This window comes from Physeter macrocephalus, chromosome 17, assembly GCF_002837175.3.
Source record: "Physeter macrocephalus isolate SW-GA chromosome 17, ASM283717v5, whole genome shotgun sequence".
NCBI lineage: Eukaryota > Metazoa > Chordata > Mammalia > Artiodactyla > Physeteridae > Physeter > Physeter macrocephalus.
The window spans coordinates 41,524,162-41,538,302 of record NC_041230.1 but is presented as its reverse complement, the minus strand read 5'-3'; the positions used below and the strand labels follow the sequence as shown (position 1 = coordinate 41,538,302).

The 14,141-nt window shown below is 51.2% G+C and overlaps 1 protein-coding gene across 1 annotated transcript in view; it reads left to right on the top strand.

The window, feature by feature from the left end:
• Positions 1 to 10,244, top strand: part of DHX38 (DEAH-box helicase 38) — an 18,262-nt gene extending 8,018 nt beyond the window's left edge. The window contains exons 12-27 of the mRNA XM_007113530.4: positions 1,064 to 1,201; positions 1,570 to 1,756; positions 1,902 to 2,087; positions 2,467 to 2,607; positions 2,942 to 3,052; positions 3,147 to 3,263; positions 3,429 to 3,536; positions 3,940 to 4,052; positions 4,771 to 4,979; positions 5,088 to 5,242; positions 5,647 to 5,802; positions 5,897 to 6,031; positions 6,222 to 6,347; positions 6,876 to 6,971; positions 8,395 to 8,516; positions 9,803 to 10,244. Coding sequence (XP_007113592.1) covers positions 1,064 to 1,201; positions 1,570 to 1,756; positions 1,902 to 2,087; positions 2,467 to 2,607; positions 2,942 to 3,052; positions 3,147 to 3,263; positions 3,429 to 3,536; positions 3,940 to 4,052; positions 4,771 to 4,979; positions 5,088 to 5,242; positions 5,647 to 5,802; positions 5,897 to 6,031; positions 6,222 to 6,347; positions 6,876 to 6,971; positions 8,395 to 8,516; positions 9,803 to 9,887 — 2,185 coding nt within the window. The 3' untranslated portion in view covers positions 9,888 to 10,244. The remainder of the gene's footprint in view (positions 1 to 1,063; positions 1,202 to 1,569; positions 1,757 to 1,901; positions 2,088 to 2,466; positions 2,608 to 2,941; positions 3,053 to 3,146; positions 3,264 to 3,428; positions 3,537 to 3,939; positions 4,053 to 4,770; positions 4,980 to 5,087; positions 5,243 to 5,646; positions 5,803 to 5,896; positions 6,032 to 6,221; positions 6,348 to 6,875; positions 6,972 to 8,394; positions 8,517 to 9,802) is intronic.
• Positions 10,245 to 14,141: the final 3,897 nt, after the last annotated feature.

The following is a 14,141-nucleotide window of genomic DNA, read 5'->3' as shown; positions in this document are numbered from 1 at the left end:
CGAACCCGTGTCCCCTGCATCGGCAGGCGGACTCTCAACCACTGCGCCACCAGGGAAGCCCAGGAAGAACTATTTTTAACAGAGGTTTGAAAATAGAAAGGGTTGTCTTCTCAGGTAGTGACCTCCCCATTCATAGAGGTATTTAAGCAGATGTTGGATAACTGCTTATTGGGCTTTCCTCATTGTGTAGGTGGCTGAACTCATATGTTCCTTCTGAATCTCATTGAACACTCTGAAATCCTACAAAACTGTCATCTGAGTTAATAATTCTCTATAACCCTGTGAGAAGTGAGAAGTTGGTGCTATTGATCAGCCCTTGTTAGTTTCTAGTTAATTTAATCCCATAGGTGTTAATTGTTAGCTGACCGCGAGTGACTGGGATGTTAGAAACAGGAAGCTTGACAGAGCGTGGGTTCAGTCTGATGGAGGAAAAGTCTCTTGGGGAAGGGATGGGTGGAGACTGTAGACTAATGTAGGTAAGGTAGGACTGGTACCTTTTTCGCTCTGCAGCCTGGGGATGTACATGTGTTGGATACTTGAGCGCTTTCAGTGGAAGCTGTAGGTAAACATCAAGTGGGATTGTTCTCACAGTTCTTTAAAAATAAAGCCTTATGGACTGTGCTGTTGCACCAAGAGGTGGGAGGGAGTCTGACCTTGGTCATGACTGTAACCACAACTCCTCCTTTCAGCCTGTTAAGTGTGCTGCTGAAATTGCCCAAGGTTGTTCCACATAAGGTAATGACCTGTGGATTTCAGCTCCTCTTCTGGCTGAACTCTTTCAGGGCAGAGGATTTGCCACTCGCTAATCTGTAGCTCCTCTGAGCCCTCTGCAGTTGTCTGTCCTGGGGGTGTTGAGTAGGTTTTGGATGATGGATTCTCAGACAGCAGTCTGGTCCCTTAGGACAGAGGAGATGAGCAGCACCTGGCAGCTCTAGCGTCTCAAAGATTTACTGCATATTTGAAGCAGTGCTCACTTTTGGGTGTAGGAAGCAGGGCAGTAACCCAGTCAGGAAAGAAGATGTGGGAAACCGTGCAGGGCGCTTAGGCTGCTGTGTGTTCTCAGGACAGAGCAGAAGTTTGCAGACCACATGAAGAAGAAGAGCGAAGCCAGCAGTGAATTCGCAAAGAAGAAGTCTATTCTGGAGCAGAGGCAGTACCTGCCCATCTTTGCTGTGCAGCAGGAACTGCTCACGATTATCAGGTAACTGCATCCGCCCCGGGTCGGGATTCCACTATTGAATCAGGTGTCCCATTTTCTCCTGTGTGTACTCTGTAGCTCTTTTTCTTTTGGGTGTGACATCTGATGGAGAAGGGAAAGGATTTTTCCCCCTCACCTGGGTGCCCTGGGCTATCCTGCTTGAAGTAAGCAAGATGGTATCGTTTTGTTTTAGTTCATTTGTTTAAACCGTACTGTCTTCCAGACTTTTTAAGAGTGCGTTTCGGTATGAGACCGTTTTCCCAGGGAAATCCTCCTCCCTGCGCCGGCACGCTCCTTGGATAGCTACAGGTGGGGGTAGGAGGTGGCCTTCCACTCGGGCTGATTCACCCTTTATCTTCTCTTCCTTGCAGAGATAATAGCATTGTGATCGTGGTTGGGGAGACAGGGAGTGGTAAGACCACTCAGCTGACCCAGTACCTGCACGAAGACGGTTACACGGACTATGGGATGATCGGGTGCACCCAGCCCCGCCGTGTGGCTGCCATGTCGGTGGCCAAGAGAGTCAGTGAAGAGATGGGGGGCAACCTTGGTGAGGAGGTGAGTGGGTGCAAGGGCTGAGCTGTGTAGTTCTTGCCCGGTAGCTTCTGTCATTTGGGCTGATCTGCTGAGGCCTGGACCCAGCTCGGGGTGTGCAGTGGCGACTGGGCGCCCAGAGCTTCTGAGCGGTCTCTCTGGCCTCCAGGTGGGTTATGCCATCCGTTTCGAAGACTGCACTTCAGAAAGCACCTTGATCAAGTACATGACTGATGGAATCCTGCTGCGAGAGTCCCTCCGGGAAGCGGACCTGGATCACTACAGCGCCATCATCATGGATGAGGCCCATGAGCGCTCCCTCAACACCGACGTGCTCTTTGGGCTGCTCCGGGAGGTGAGGGCTGCGGGGCCCGCCTCTGTGCCTGTGGGGCTTGGACCACCGCCCTGCCAGGCGTTAGCGACAAGGCGCTCCAGGCGGGCTGGGGTCTGGCCTGGGGAAGCTGAGGGGGTCTTTGACAGGCTGAGTTGCCCCTGAGGCCCTTGGCTGCGGGGTTCAGACCTGGTGGTGGTTTCCTCTGTTCTTGCTCAGCTGAGTGACTCTCGGTTCTCTTGGCTGCGGCTCCACGGATTCAGTTCAGGATTGTTATGAATCTAATGAGCCACCCGTCAGCTTGGACTTCTGTGTCATTTGGTAGTGATGCTGATGAGACTGGAGGGCAGAAGCCAAGCGTCCCAAAACCGTGGGGAAGCCTCTGACTGACTTCTTCTCTTAGGTGGTGGCTCGGCGCTCAGACCTGAAGCTCATTGTCACATCGGCCACCATGGATGCAGAGAAATTTGCTTCCTTTTTTGGGAATGTCCCCATCTTCCACATCCCTGGTCGTACCTTTCCTGTTGACATCCTCTTCAGCAAGGTACTGAGGCCCTGTTTTGGAACTGACCTGACCTTTGATGAGGAGCTGGTTGGGGGATGTGGAGTGGCATACTGAGTTGGGAGAGGTTTTGTGGGGACCCTGGGAGCCTGCAGCTCTAGGGCTTGAAGGCGAAGGACTGTGCTCTGGGGAGGTTTCACTTGATTGTTTCTTTGGAGTGGACGTGCAGGGCTCAGGGAGGGCCATCAGCCCCGTCTGCGGGTGCGGCAGCCCTGCGAGTTCATCGGGTCTAGCCCCTGACCAGGAACTGGGTCGCCGGTTCCCAGTGGGGGCTTGGCCTGCATTCCCTCTGACGGTGTCCCTCACTGGTTTGCAGACCCCCCAGGAGGATTATGTGGAGGCCGCAGTGAAGCAGTCTCTGCAGGTGCATCTGTCGGGGGCCCCCGGGGACATCCTTATCTTCATGCCCGGCCAAGAGGACATCGAGGTACGTGCCTCGGTCATGACTGGGATGAACAGGTGTGTCCTTCGTGTGAGAATTGGGGGATCTGGTGTCTCACAGCTCCTCTCCGTGCCCTCAGGTGACCTCAGACCAGATTGTGGAGCATCTGGAAGAACTGGAGAACGCGCCCGCCTTGGCTGTGCTGCCCATCTATTCCCAGCTGCCTTCTGACCTCCAGGCCAAAATCTTCCAGAAGGTGAGATGGGTCCCCACCTTGGGATTCCCCCAGACTCCCCCAAAGGAGGGCAAGAGGGCGGGTGTTACTCTTCTGGCATGGGTGCGGTGTACTTTTCTCCTTGTGGGGTTTTTCCTACCTGAAGGCCTACAGCCTTCCCTCCATGAGTGTCCTGTCCGGCTCCAGGCTCCGGATGGCGTTCGGAAGTGTATTGTCGCCACCAACATTGCTGAGACCTCTCTGACTGTCGATGGCATCATGTTTGTTATCGATTCTGGTTATTGTAAATTAAAGGTAAGAGGAGACACAGGCACCGGGGCCCTGGGCCTTCACCCGAAGCTAACTCAGCCAAGGGGGTGGGAAGGCAGGCCCCGGGTCCTTGGCCCTCAAACGGCGATTGCTCGTGGAAGTGGTGGTGGTGGTGGTGGTGTTTATTGAGTGCTGGTTTTGCCATGTGCTTGATTCAGTCCATCCTTGTGATAACTCGAGGTAGATGATTTACATGACTCGATAGAGATCGCGGAGCTGGTGTTGAGGGGAGATTTCTTGAGGTTCCTGGTTCCGAAAGATGCCTGCTTACATCGCTAAGACACTTCATTCTGTAATGTGTAGCAGCCGGGGTTTGTTTCTGTCTCAAGCCCGCCTCCCTTTTTCCCCTCACTCTGTCCTTAGTCAGGTCTTTGCTGTCCCTTCCTAGGTCTTCAACCCGAGGATTGGCATGGATGCTCTGCAGATCTACCCCATCAGCCAGGCCAACGCCAATCAGAGGTCGGGGCGAGCTGGCAGGACGGGCCCAGGTCAGTGTTTCAGGTAGGAGCCCTGTGCTAGCCTGCTTTCTGGGGTGGAGCCCCAGCTGGGGTGGGAAGGCTTGGACTGTGATCCTGCAGAGAGGTGATCCCTGAGGCTGGGAACCAACGGTGGGGCTGCCACTTGTTGGTTCTCTCATCACATGCCGCTGAGTGGAAGAAGCTGCCTTCGCAGGCGGCCCTGAAGTCTGAGCAGCCTTGGGTTTTAGGAAGACCTGTGTTGAAGGCATCTGTGGCGGATGACCAGTGATTACAGTGTGCCTCCTCGCAGAAGATAAACGTGAACAAATTACAGCACCGGTTCTTTTTTTCCTCCTCCAATTACTCTCTCTCTCTTTTTCGTTCCGATTTGTAAAAATAATGTATTCACTATAGAAATTCAGAAAATCTAGAAAAATATAAAGAAAAAAAATCCCAGCCATAATTCTAGTCCCAGGCTCATTGGTTCCAGAAATGAAACAAGTACATAGGAGACTCCAGCAGAATGATGAATTGGCAGGACTGAGTTTTGAGTAGGTGGCGATTTGTGATTGTAAGGGAAAGGGGGAGGTGGGGAGAAGAAATGAGGACTTCTCCTCCTTACCCGTGGCTTTCATCTGCACTGGCTCTTCTGGGTGCACAAGCCCAGTGTTGGTCCCTGTGTAGACAGCCGGGCATATTTGAGGGGCTCGGCCGGGCAGCACGGTGGGAAGTGCGGCTGGACTGCGTCTTCTCCCCCGCAGGCTCTACACCCAGAGCGCCTACAAGAATGAGCTCTTGACCACCACGGTGCCCGAGATCCAGCGGACCAACCTGGCCAACGTGGTGCTGCTGCTCAAGTCCCTGGGGGTGCAGGACCTGCTGCAGTTCCACTTCATGGACCCGCCCCCGGAGGACAACATGCTCAACTCCATGTATCAGCTCTGGATCCTCGGGGCCCTGGACAACACAGGTGCTGTGGCCCCGGGAGCCGGGCAGGGCCCCGTGGGCTCCGGAGCCTGGCTTCTCCCTCTTCCGGCACCGTGTCCACTGACCGTGCGGATTTGCTCCCCTCTCCCAGGCGGTCTGACCTCGACCGGGCGGCTGATGGTGGAGTTCCCGCTGGACCCGGCCCTGTCCAAGATGCTCATCGTGTCCTGTGACATGGGCTGCAGCTCCGAGATCCTGCTCGTCGTCTCCATGCTCTCGGTCCCAGCCATCTTCTACAGGCCCAAGGTGGGAGATGCTGTCCGGCTCCTCTCCTCCCAGCGGTCTCGGGAGCTTATGGGCTCAAGGAAGGTTGAGAGAGGGGAGTAGTTTCTCTCTGTGTTGTTAAGACGGAGTGGAGGGAGGGGCAGGAATCAGTTTCCAAAGAGTGGTTTTGCTGTTTTATGTTAAGCAGGTTGGGGTAGGGGGACGGATGGGCTAGATCCATGGTTCTCAGGGAGTGTTTTGCCGTCTTCTCTAGGATGGCTGTGCCTGAGCCCTCACACTTTAGAATAAATATTTTGTTGTAAACTAATTTATTTTTCCTATATTGTCAGGGCACTACGTTGATGTGTTTTTAGTTGTGGTGAGGGTAGATGATAGTGTGAGATAGCTCTTCTCATCGGACCTGGACTTCCCTTTTTCCTTCCTAGGGCCGAGAGGAGGAGAGCGATCAAATCCGGGAGAAGTTCGCAGTCCCTGAGAGTGACCATCTGACCTACCTGAATGTCTACCTGCAGTGGAAGAACAACAATTACTCTACCATCTGGTGTAACGATCATTTCATCCATGCCAAGGCCATGCGGAAGGTGGGGGCAGTGGCCGAGATAAGCAGCATGTTGGGAGGAGGGCTGGGACGCGGGGAAGGAGGGCTCCATCCTGTCTACCTGTGTCCTGCTCTAGGTCCGGGAGGTGCGGGCTCAGCTCAAGGATATCATGGTGCAGCAGCGGATGAGCCTGGCCTCGTGTGGCACTGACTGGGACGTTGTCAGGAAGTGTATCTGTGCTGCCTATTTCCACCAGGCAGCCAAGCTCAAGGTGAGCCCAGTGGAGCTATGGCCCCTCTGGGCCTGATACTTCTTTCGAGGGCAGAGGTCTCCTGTCTCATTGTACAGTCCTGCAGATCTGGGCTTCCCCCAAAAGCCTGTGTCAAGACAGTATTGGACGGGGTAGCTGCCCAGATGTGCAGTGTTTCGCTCTGTAGCCACCTGTTGCATCTCTTCCCTAGGGAATCGGGGAGTATGTGAATATCCGGACAGGCATGCCCTGCCACCTGCACCCCACCAGCTCCCTCTTTGGAATGGGCTACACCCCAGACTACATTGTGTATCACGAGTTGGTCATGACCACCAAGGTGAGTCTTTTCCAAGGCAGCTTGCATGACTGTAGGCCCACTTGGCTGGGCCAGGCCTTTGTAATAACCCTTTGCCGCCTTCTGGGATGGGTTTTGAGCTTGGGAGGCTTAAGGCCACATGCGTTGCCTGGAGGGAAATTGAGGTTGGTTTTCAGTTGGGGGTTTGGGGAAGTTTATATAGATACACAGTTAACCTCTAGATTCCAGTGGCCTCGGCTGTGCCAGCAGGATTGTTTCCTACTTGCTGCCTGGGACAGGCAAGCCCTTTTGGTGTTGTTAGAAGGGCTCTCTGAGGGGCTGGGCCTTTTCTGTTGGACAGTAGGGGCCTTTTTCTCAAGCATGGAGGAATTTGGATGGGAGAAGTGATTAGAATCCCAGTGTCTGCGGCTTTTCCTGCCTTTTTCAGCCTCACAGGGCTAGGGGTAGGCCCCTTCCCACGTAGCTGCTAATTGTGGAGCTGCTCTGGGAGGGACAGCTCAAAGCACTGGTCCTTCTGTGACCACCGCTTTGTGGCCCTTCTGCCTGCAGGAGTACATGCAGTGTGTGACTGCTGTGGACGGAGAGTGGCTGGCAGAGCTGGGCCCCATGTTCTACAGCGTGAAACAGGCAGGAAAGTCTCGGCAGGTAAGGATCCTGTGCTTTTCTATGGAGGATCTGTTTGTCTCTGGGATCCGCTTTCCCCTCAGCCTGGTATTAAAGACACATCATCATCTGGCTTCCCTTCACTTCTCTGTCAAACATAAAAGTTGTGATCCAGGCAGGTTAGTCTGCCTGATCTCCCCCCACCCACTCCATTTGCTTGGTCTGCTGAGCCTTAAAAAAACAACAACTTATTATTGAAAAGTCCAAATATTCATAAAAGTGCACAAAAACAGTATCATGAGCCACGAGTTCGTCACTTAGCTTCCCTAAGTATCAACATTCTGCCCAGCCTTGTTTCTCTTATTCCCACCCCGCTCCACACATATTGAGTTTTTTCCTGGAATATTTTAAAGCATACCTCAGACATTGTATTTTTTCACCCATAAACACTTGAATATGTGTCTCTAAAAGGACTTTCAAAGATTAAAACATAACCTCCATGCAAATCTTACTCAATAGAATTAATCCTTAATGTTGCTAAAGTCTCCAGTTCTTATTCATATTTCCTTTTTTATTCCAAAGATAATTTTTGATAATTGATTTGCTTGAATTCGGATCCAGGCGTTGAAATTTGTCATTATATATTTTAAGTCTTTTATTCTGGAACAAGCTCTGCCCCCACTCATTTTTTATGGCATTGACTTATTGGAGAAAACAGGTTGGTCATCTTGTAGACTGTTCCACGTTCTGTTTTGAGCTGATTGCTTCCTCAAGGTACTTAACTTTTGCCTCTATCCCATGTACTTTCTGTAAGCTAGTCATTAATCTAAAGCCTTGGTTAGATTCAGATTCAGCTGTTTTGGGTAAGGATGCATAAATGCATGTGGTGCTGTGAACCTCCTTTTAGATCCAGTCAGGAGGCACATAAGGTCTGGTGGTGCCACTTTCGAAGACACTAAGATTGCTCAGTGGTGCCACCTGATCCCTCCGTTATAAATTCTCTACCTGCTTCTCGGTCTCCTGGCAGTCCTAGTGTCCATTGGTGGCTTCCGCCTGGATTTAGGGCTGCAGAATGTTGTGGACTTTAGCTTCTCCCCTTCTCAGCATAGTCCTCCCCACACCGGGCCCGCACACATCTTCCTATGTCCGTCCTCTCCAGCCAGATGTCACGTCTTCTCTATTTCCTGTACTTCCTGGCATGGTTATGAACTTGGTTAGAGCATGTAAGCACTTAGCAAATTGAGTGGAGGGCTGAGGCATGACAGGGTGAGGACTCAATCATCCAATGTCTGTCTTGGATCAGTGAGAAAAGCAGGCCTCAGTGCTGGGGCAGGGAGCTGTGTGTCCCTGCCTTTGGGAGCTGGCAAGGTCTACCCAGCACCTGGCTTGCAGCAGGGAGATGGGTGCAGGCCGGCCCTCCTCACCCACCAATCCCCAGTGACCCCAGTACCTCTCCCTTCTCTAGGAGAACCGCCGACGGGCCAAAGAGGAAGCCTCTGCCATGGAGGAGGAGATGGCACTGGCCGAGGAGCAGCTGCGGGCCCGGCGGCAGGAGCAGGAAAAGCGCAGCCCCCTGGGTAGTGTCAGGTGAGCTGTGCTCTCGGGACTCTTGTCCTGACGGAGCCCACCAGCTGGACTGACCAGGCCCTGAGGCAGGGTCGCAATTTAAGAGAAGATAATTGTGCAGAGGTGAATTGGTGACAAGTTGACTGTGGTCACGTGGAGACGGGAGGGGTTTCAGACATATTTTCAAGGGGTGGTGATACAGCTGCAACTCCTGGTCGTTGTTTATTATGTTGTGATGGGGCCCAAGGTGGGCTGGAGCGGCAGAGTAGGTCTCACAGCTTTACCAGCAGGCTAGGGCTTGGACACCACAGTGGAGAGGCAAGGCGGGGAGAGCCTTGGGCACCTGCGTCTGCCCTGGTGCCTGGAGTTAGACCGCACAGGTGAAGGGCACAGTCCCTGCAAGACTGCCCTCGCCTCAGTCACCACCTGCAAGTTGGGGGGTAGCCAGGGTCACCCTCCTTTCTCACCAACTTGTTACAAATTTGGGGATCCCCATGGACTCCCTCAGGTTTGATAATTTGCTAGAACACCTCGCAGAACTCAGGAAAGTACTATACATACTGGTTTTATTATAGCAAAAGGACACAGAACCAGCCAAAGGGAGAGATGTATATAGTGAGGTCTGAGAGGGTCTTAGATGTGAAGTCTTTCATTGTCCTTGGGGTCATGTTACCCTCCTGGCACGTTACACAGAGTATTGTCTCCAGGGAAGCTCACCCGAGCTTTGGTGCCCAGAGTTTTATTGGGCAGGACCCATGTGTTGACTTAGTCTCCAGCCCCTTTTCCCTCCCCAGAGGCTGGGCTAATAGCACGAGGCTCAAAGCACAGCCCTCTAATCACAGGTTGGTTTTTCTGGCAGGGCAGCCACCCTCCTGAGTCGTCTCATTTGCATAAACTATCAGATGTGGTCCACCGTGAATAACAGAGACACTCCAGTCCCTTGGGAAATTCCAAGGGTCTAGAGATACCTCCAGGAACTGGGGACAGAGCCCAGCCACAGCTGGAGTGGCGGCCTGGTGAGGTGGAGGGAAGACTGCCTTCACAGCTCGCCTAGGGGATAGGAAGGGAACTGTTACAAAATCTCATAACCTGCCTCAGTGGATATCAGAAAGAGGTGCTATCTCATTGTGCTCCCGATCACAAACAGGGAAGGCAAGGGGGGTGGAAGTGTGCTAGGGGAGAAGACCCTGCAGCCCCAAAGCCTGCTCACACACAGAGACAGCAAGACCTCAGGCTCCTCATCCTCCTGTGTGTCTTGGCCGGAGTAAGCAGCAGTGCTATTCCTAACCCCCCTTCTGTGTCTCCAGGTCTACAAAGATCTACACCCCAGGTCGGAAAGAGCAAGGGGAGCCCATGACCCCTCGCCGCACACCAGCCCGCTTTGGGCTCTGAGCTGAGGCTGTCCCTGGAGAGGAAGGGGACCAGGTGTTGAGTCCTGAGCCCCGTGGCTGGAGCGCCCAGGCCTGCAGACAAAACCGTTTCATCTTTGTGCTTTCATTTGTGTACATCGTGGCCCTGGGGGCACCTGTTGAGGCCAGGCTCTGCCATGGAGGAGGTGGGAGTTTCTCGGTGCAGGCGCGGGGCCGCAGAGCAGCTGCCAGGACCACGAGAGGTGGCCGGACCCACCGTGTTCAAATAAACTGTCCCCGGGACACTTGGTGTATAAATGACACGGCTGTGACTATGTTTTTTAAAATTCTTGTGTAAAACAGCACAATAGACCTAGAGGGGATTATAATTTGGTTATAATTCAGGATTTGGAAATAAATTTATTGTTTGTAAAATGTTATTGTATTTCTGACTCTTCTTTTCCCCTGACTGCCATAAATCACACATTAGAGAACAGGCAGAACGCTGACTTTCCTTGGATGGATCCTTCTGGAACCTTAGCGCGCCCTTATTTCTGTTCTCCAGGCAGTGCCTCTTAGAGGAGGGGTTGATGCGGTGGGACTCAGCTGACGGGGAAGGAGACTGGCCTGGGGCACCAGCACCTGGCAGGGCTGGGGCAAGGCTGGCCACGGTGGCTGGGAAGTGGGAGGAAGGTGAGCAGCCGCGCACCCCCTGTCCTTTCCCGTGGGCGGGTTGGCTGCTGCATTGCTCAGAATGGCCGAAGTTTCTACCATTATGTGTTGTGTATTCATGGAAAATAGTGTAAAATGTTGCTTATCGGTTCTCACGTAAAAGATGATCCTTACACTAGAATCACTAGTCTTTTCTGTTGCTAAGCGGCCTCAACAGTCTGCTGAGGCGACGTCTTGGGCACCCCTGGTCCTTATCTAGTGACTCCCTAGGGCTGGGCTTCTGCCAGGTGTGCTGGGTGGGAGGTCCTGTGTTGGGGCTGAGACCCCAACAGGCTTAGGGCTCTGAAGCACCTGGATACTGGGCCAGGGCTCAGCGTGAGCTCCTCGGTGCCTGGCTCACGCCACTGTTAGTTCCACTCTGTTTCTCACTCTGTTCCTGGGATTTGAATTTCTGTCTGTTATAAATCAATATAAGTTAAATTTAAGCCAATTTTATGGATAGGTTTGGAAACCAGCCTTTGCCAGCCAGCAACAGCTTCCACCTCTACTTGCATTCTTTTTACCTCTAACCGCCTTTACTGGGAGTGCAGGTAGAAACTGACTTTCACAGCTCTGGAGTGAAGAGAGGGCTTCCAGCTGCTGGCCTGGGAAGGCTTCTAATCTTGGCCCTGGGTTGAAGGCCTAGGAGAAGGTGTCTACCCGCCCTGCGGAGAGATGTAAGCTGGGTATGTGATCCATTTACAGACTTGGGCTCAGGATGCAACAAAACAGGAAGAAGATTGAGGTTCCAGTTACTGCCTTTACTACTAACAGGCTGTGACCTCGGTCACAAACTCACCTTCAAGTTCCTTAGATAAGAAAAAAGAGGCCAGAGAGGTTTTGAAAATCTAATTTTAAAGTAAGGAACGCCTAGTGAGGAACATGTGGCATACACAGATGCCATAATATAAGTGGGGAGGCTCCCCGCCCCCAGCAGCTGTACCCGAATCTGTTTTGGCTTCTGGATTCCTGCCCAAGAATCTGTTTGCACTTCTGTCTCCAATGCTTTCTTTTAAACTAGGGACCCTTTCCATTCAGATCTACCTTCAAGTTCCTTCCAGCTTTAATATTCTGATTTAATACTCTGCTTTTCACCATCTCTTCCTCAGATGATAACTGATTCTTTTTCTAGAGGTACAAAAGCATTTCTTGGCAACGACCCGGAAGTGGATTCCTGAGCCTGGTTTTCAGATTTGGTGTGAGAGAACAGTAAGGTTGTTGAACTGGACAGGGGTCCCCTGCCTTGCTCTCAGCCATGTGCGTCTACCCTTTAATGCCTACTTGAGAGGAGCAGGATACTTTAGACATCTTAGAAATATCAGCAGTTGAGGGTCTCAGGCTGAGTGAGATAGGGGGCTCATTCTGGGGACCCCAGGGCTAGCTTGCTGGGCCCTGCCTATGGCAGGAAGCTTCCTCCTCATATGGGCTGTGCAGAGGAGGCTCAAAGGCAAGTGGTTCTAGGGAGCTCCCCCTTCCCTTTAGTAAGGCGGCTGCTGGGGTTTGTTCTGGGTTCCTTTAGCTCAGGGAGAGAAGAATTATACTCCAGGTGGGTAGAAGAGGATCTGTCACAAAGGATTCTGCGGCCCCCAAGGTATCAGAATCTGAGCGACACCCTCCGACTGGGTGGCTGTAGCACTTTATTTATAATCCCCTCGGCTATGTCCTAGCTTTATAATCGTTTCTTTTTTCTTTTTTGTTATTTTTTTAGCGTGGCTTTAGTTGCACAGCAAAATTGAGCAGGTGGTACAGAGATTTCTCCTATACCTGCTTCCCCTGCCCCCAAACCTGCACAGCCTCCCCACTATCGGCATCCCCCACTGCAGTGGTTCGACTGTTACAACTGATGAGCCTGCGCTGACACATCATTATCCCCTAAAGTCCATAGTTTACATTAGGGGTCACCCTTGGTGTCTGTACATTTATGGGTTAGGACAAATGCATCCACCATTATAATTTCCTACAGAGACCATGTCTTTTTAACGTCAGCTTTTAAAGAACTCACTTCTTTGGTTATTCCTTAAAGCATTAGAGGCAGGCAACATTCGGGCTCCCTGCCCTTTCTCCTACCTTTCTGCATTTCTCCAAGCCCAGCCCCTCCACTCAGTTGGGTCTCCTACCTGGCTGGGCTTGCAAGGCCACACGGCTGGGTGATGTATTGACATGGTTCTGGCTCTGCTGCCTCTTTGCTCCCCATAGCGTGCTACCTGCTTTCCTCTGGTATAATCACCCCATAGGAAGTGAAAGACAACTTTGGAAAAAGTACAACATTCAAAGTACCCAGATATTGTCCCTTTGGCCAACATATATGAAAACTTTTTGTAAATTAAAGAGACAAAATGCCTTTTTAGTAGACTGTACGGGGGAATTTAATGACACTGAACTTTTGCTTGAATAAATGGGCCACAGGCTAGAACTAGAAACCATTTCATTAGTACCAGACCCTTCAGTCTTTGTTTTCTCTAGAAGACGTATCCTTATTCTAAACCAAATGAAGGAACCACAGTCAAAAGAGCATAAAAAACCAGACAGTGACCATCACAACAGAAACCACCAGACGTGCCCATCACTCCTGCCTCACACTGCATTTCCAGAATTTGCCCTTCCCAAGTCCTAGCAGGGGCATCCTATATAACACGTTGCTGCTATTAGCAGAAAATTTTCTTGGCTTTTGTTTGGCTGGGGAGGGAGGCAAGATATTTAAGAACTGCTATCAACTAGTGGGTTTCTTCCTTCACTTTTCCTTTCCCCTCTTCCAGAAATGCAAGCTCTTTCATTTCTTTCTCTTACTTTACCTTTAGCTATTTCTCTCAATTTTCTATAGACTAGAAATAGAAATTCTAGACATGTACAAATAGAAATTCTAGCCACAATAAAATAGTTTAGCTGTCCTTGGAGTTTGTTATAATGGAATTTTTCTTGTACTGAGCTGGCTGGGGAGAAAAATAAAATTGTTAAAAGAAGGAATATGGCAGCCAGGGAGAAAGCAGATGGCTATCTCTCCCTCCTGCCTTTGGAAAATGCATCATTTATTTCTCTTCTTCTCTTTTGGGTCTCAGGATTACTTTCCTTTTGGAGGTTTTTAGATATTTCTTTTTCTTCTTAAATTCCAGACAGAGATGGAAGGAATAAAAAAGGAACTAATTATCTCTTGTTGGTTTAAAAACTAATCCAGATAATCCAGAAGCTTGCTTTGGGAATGACAGCTCCCCTATATACGTCAAAGAGAACTATATGTTTTAGAATTTAGGGAAAATAGGGATGAACACATTGCTGGGGACCTGAGGGGGCAGAATTGTCTGCAAGACGCCACGAGCTCACTGAGGCCGCTGTGCTCATGTCTTTATTTTAGAGTTTGGGCCTGGAGATGGTAGTATGGTTCCAAGGCTCACTCTGCCGCAGGAAGTAGAGAAAACTCAATAAAACGTTAGCATCTTGCAGAATAGGCTGGGACCTTGACATATTCCGGTTAGAGCTGATCCAAGTCAAGAGAGAGGAATAGGAACTCACTGTCCTCTGAAAAACATGCGTGGAATGATGCTCAGGGCAAGGCGCTGATTCTAGCAATATGAGGAACCTGAGGGAACAG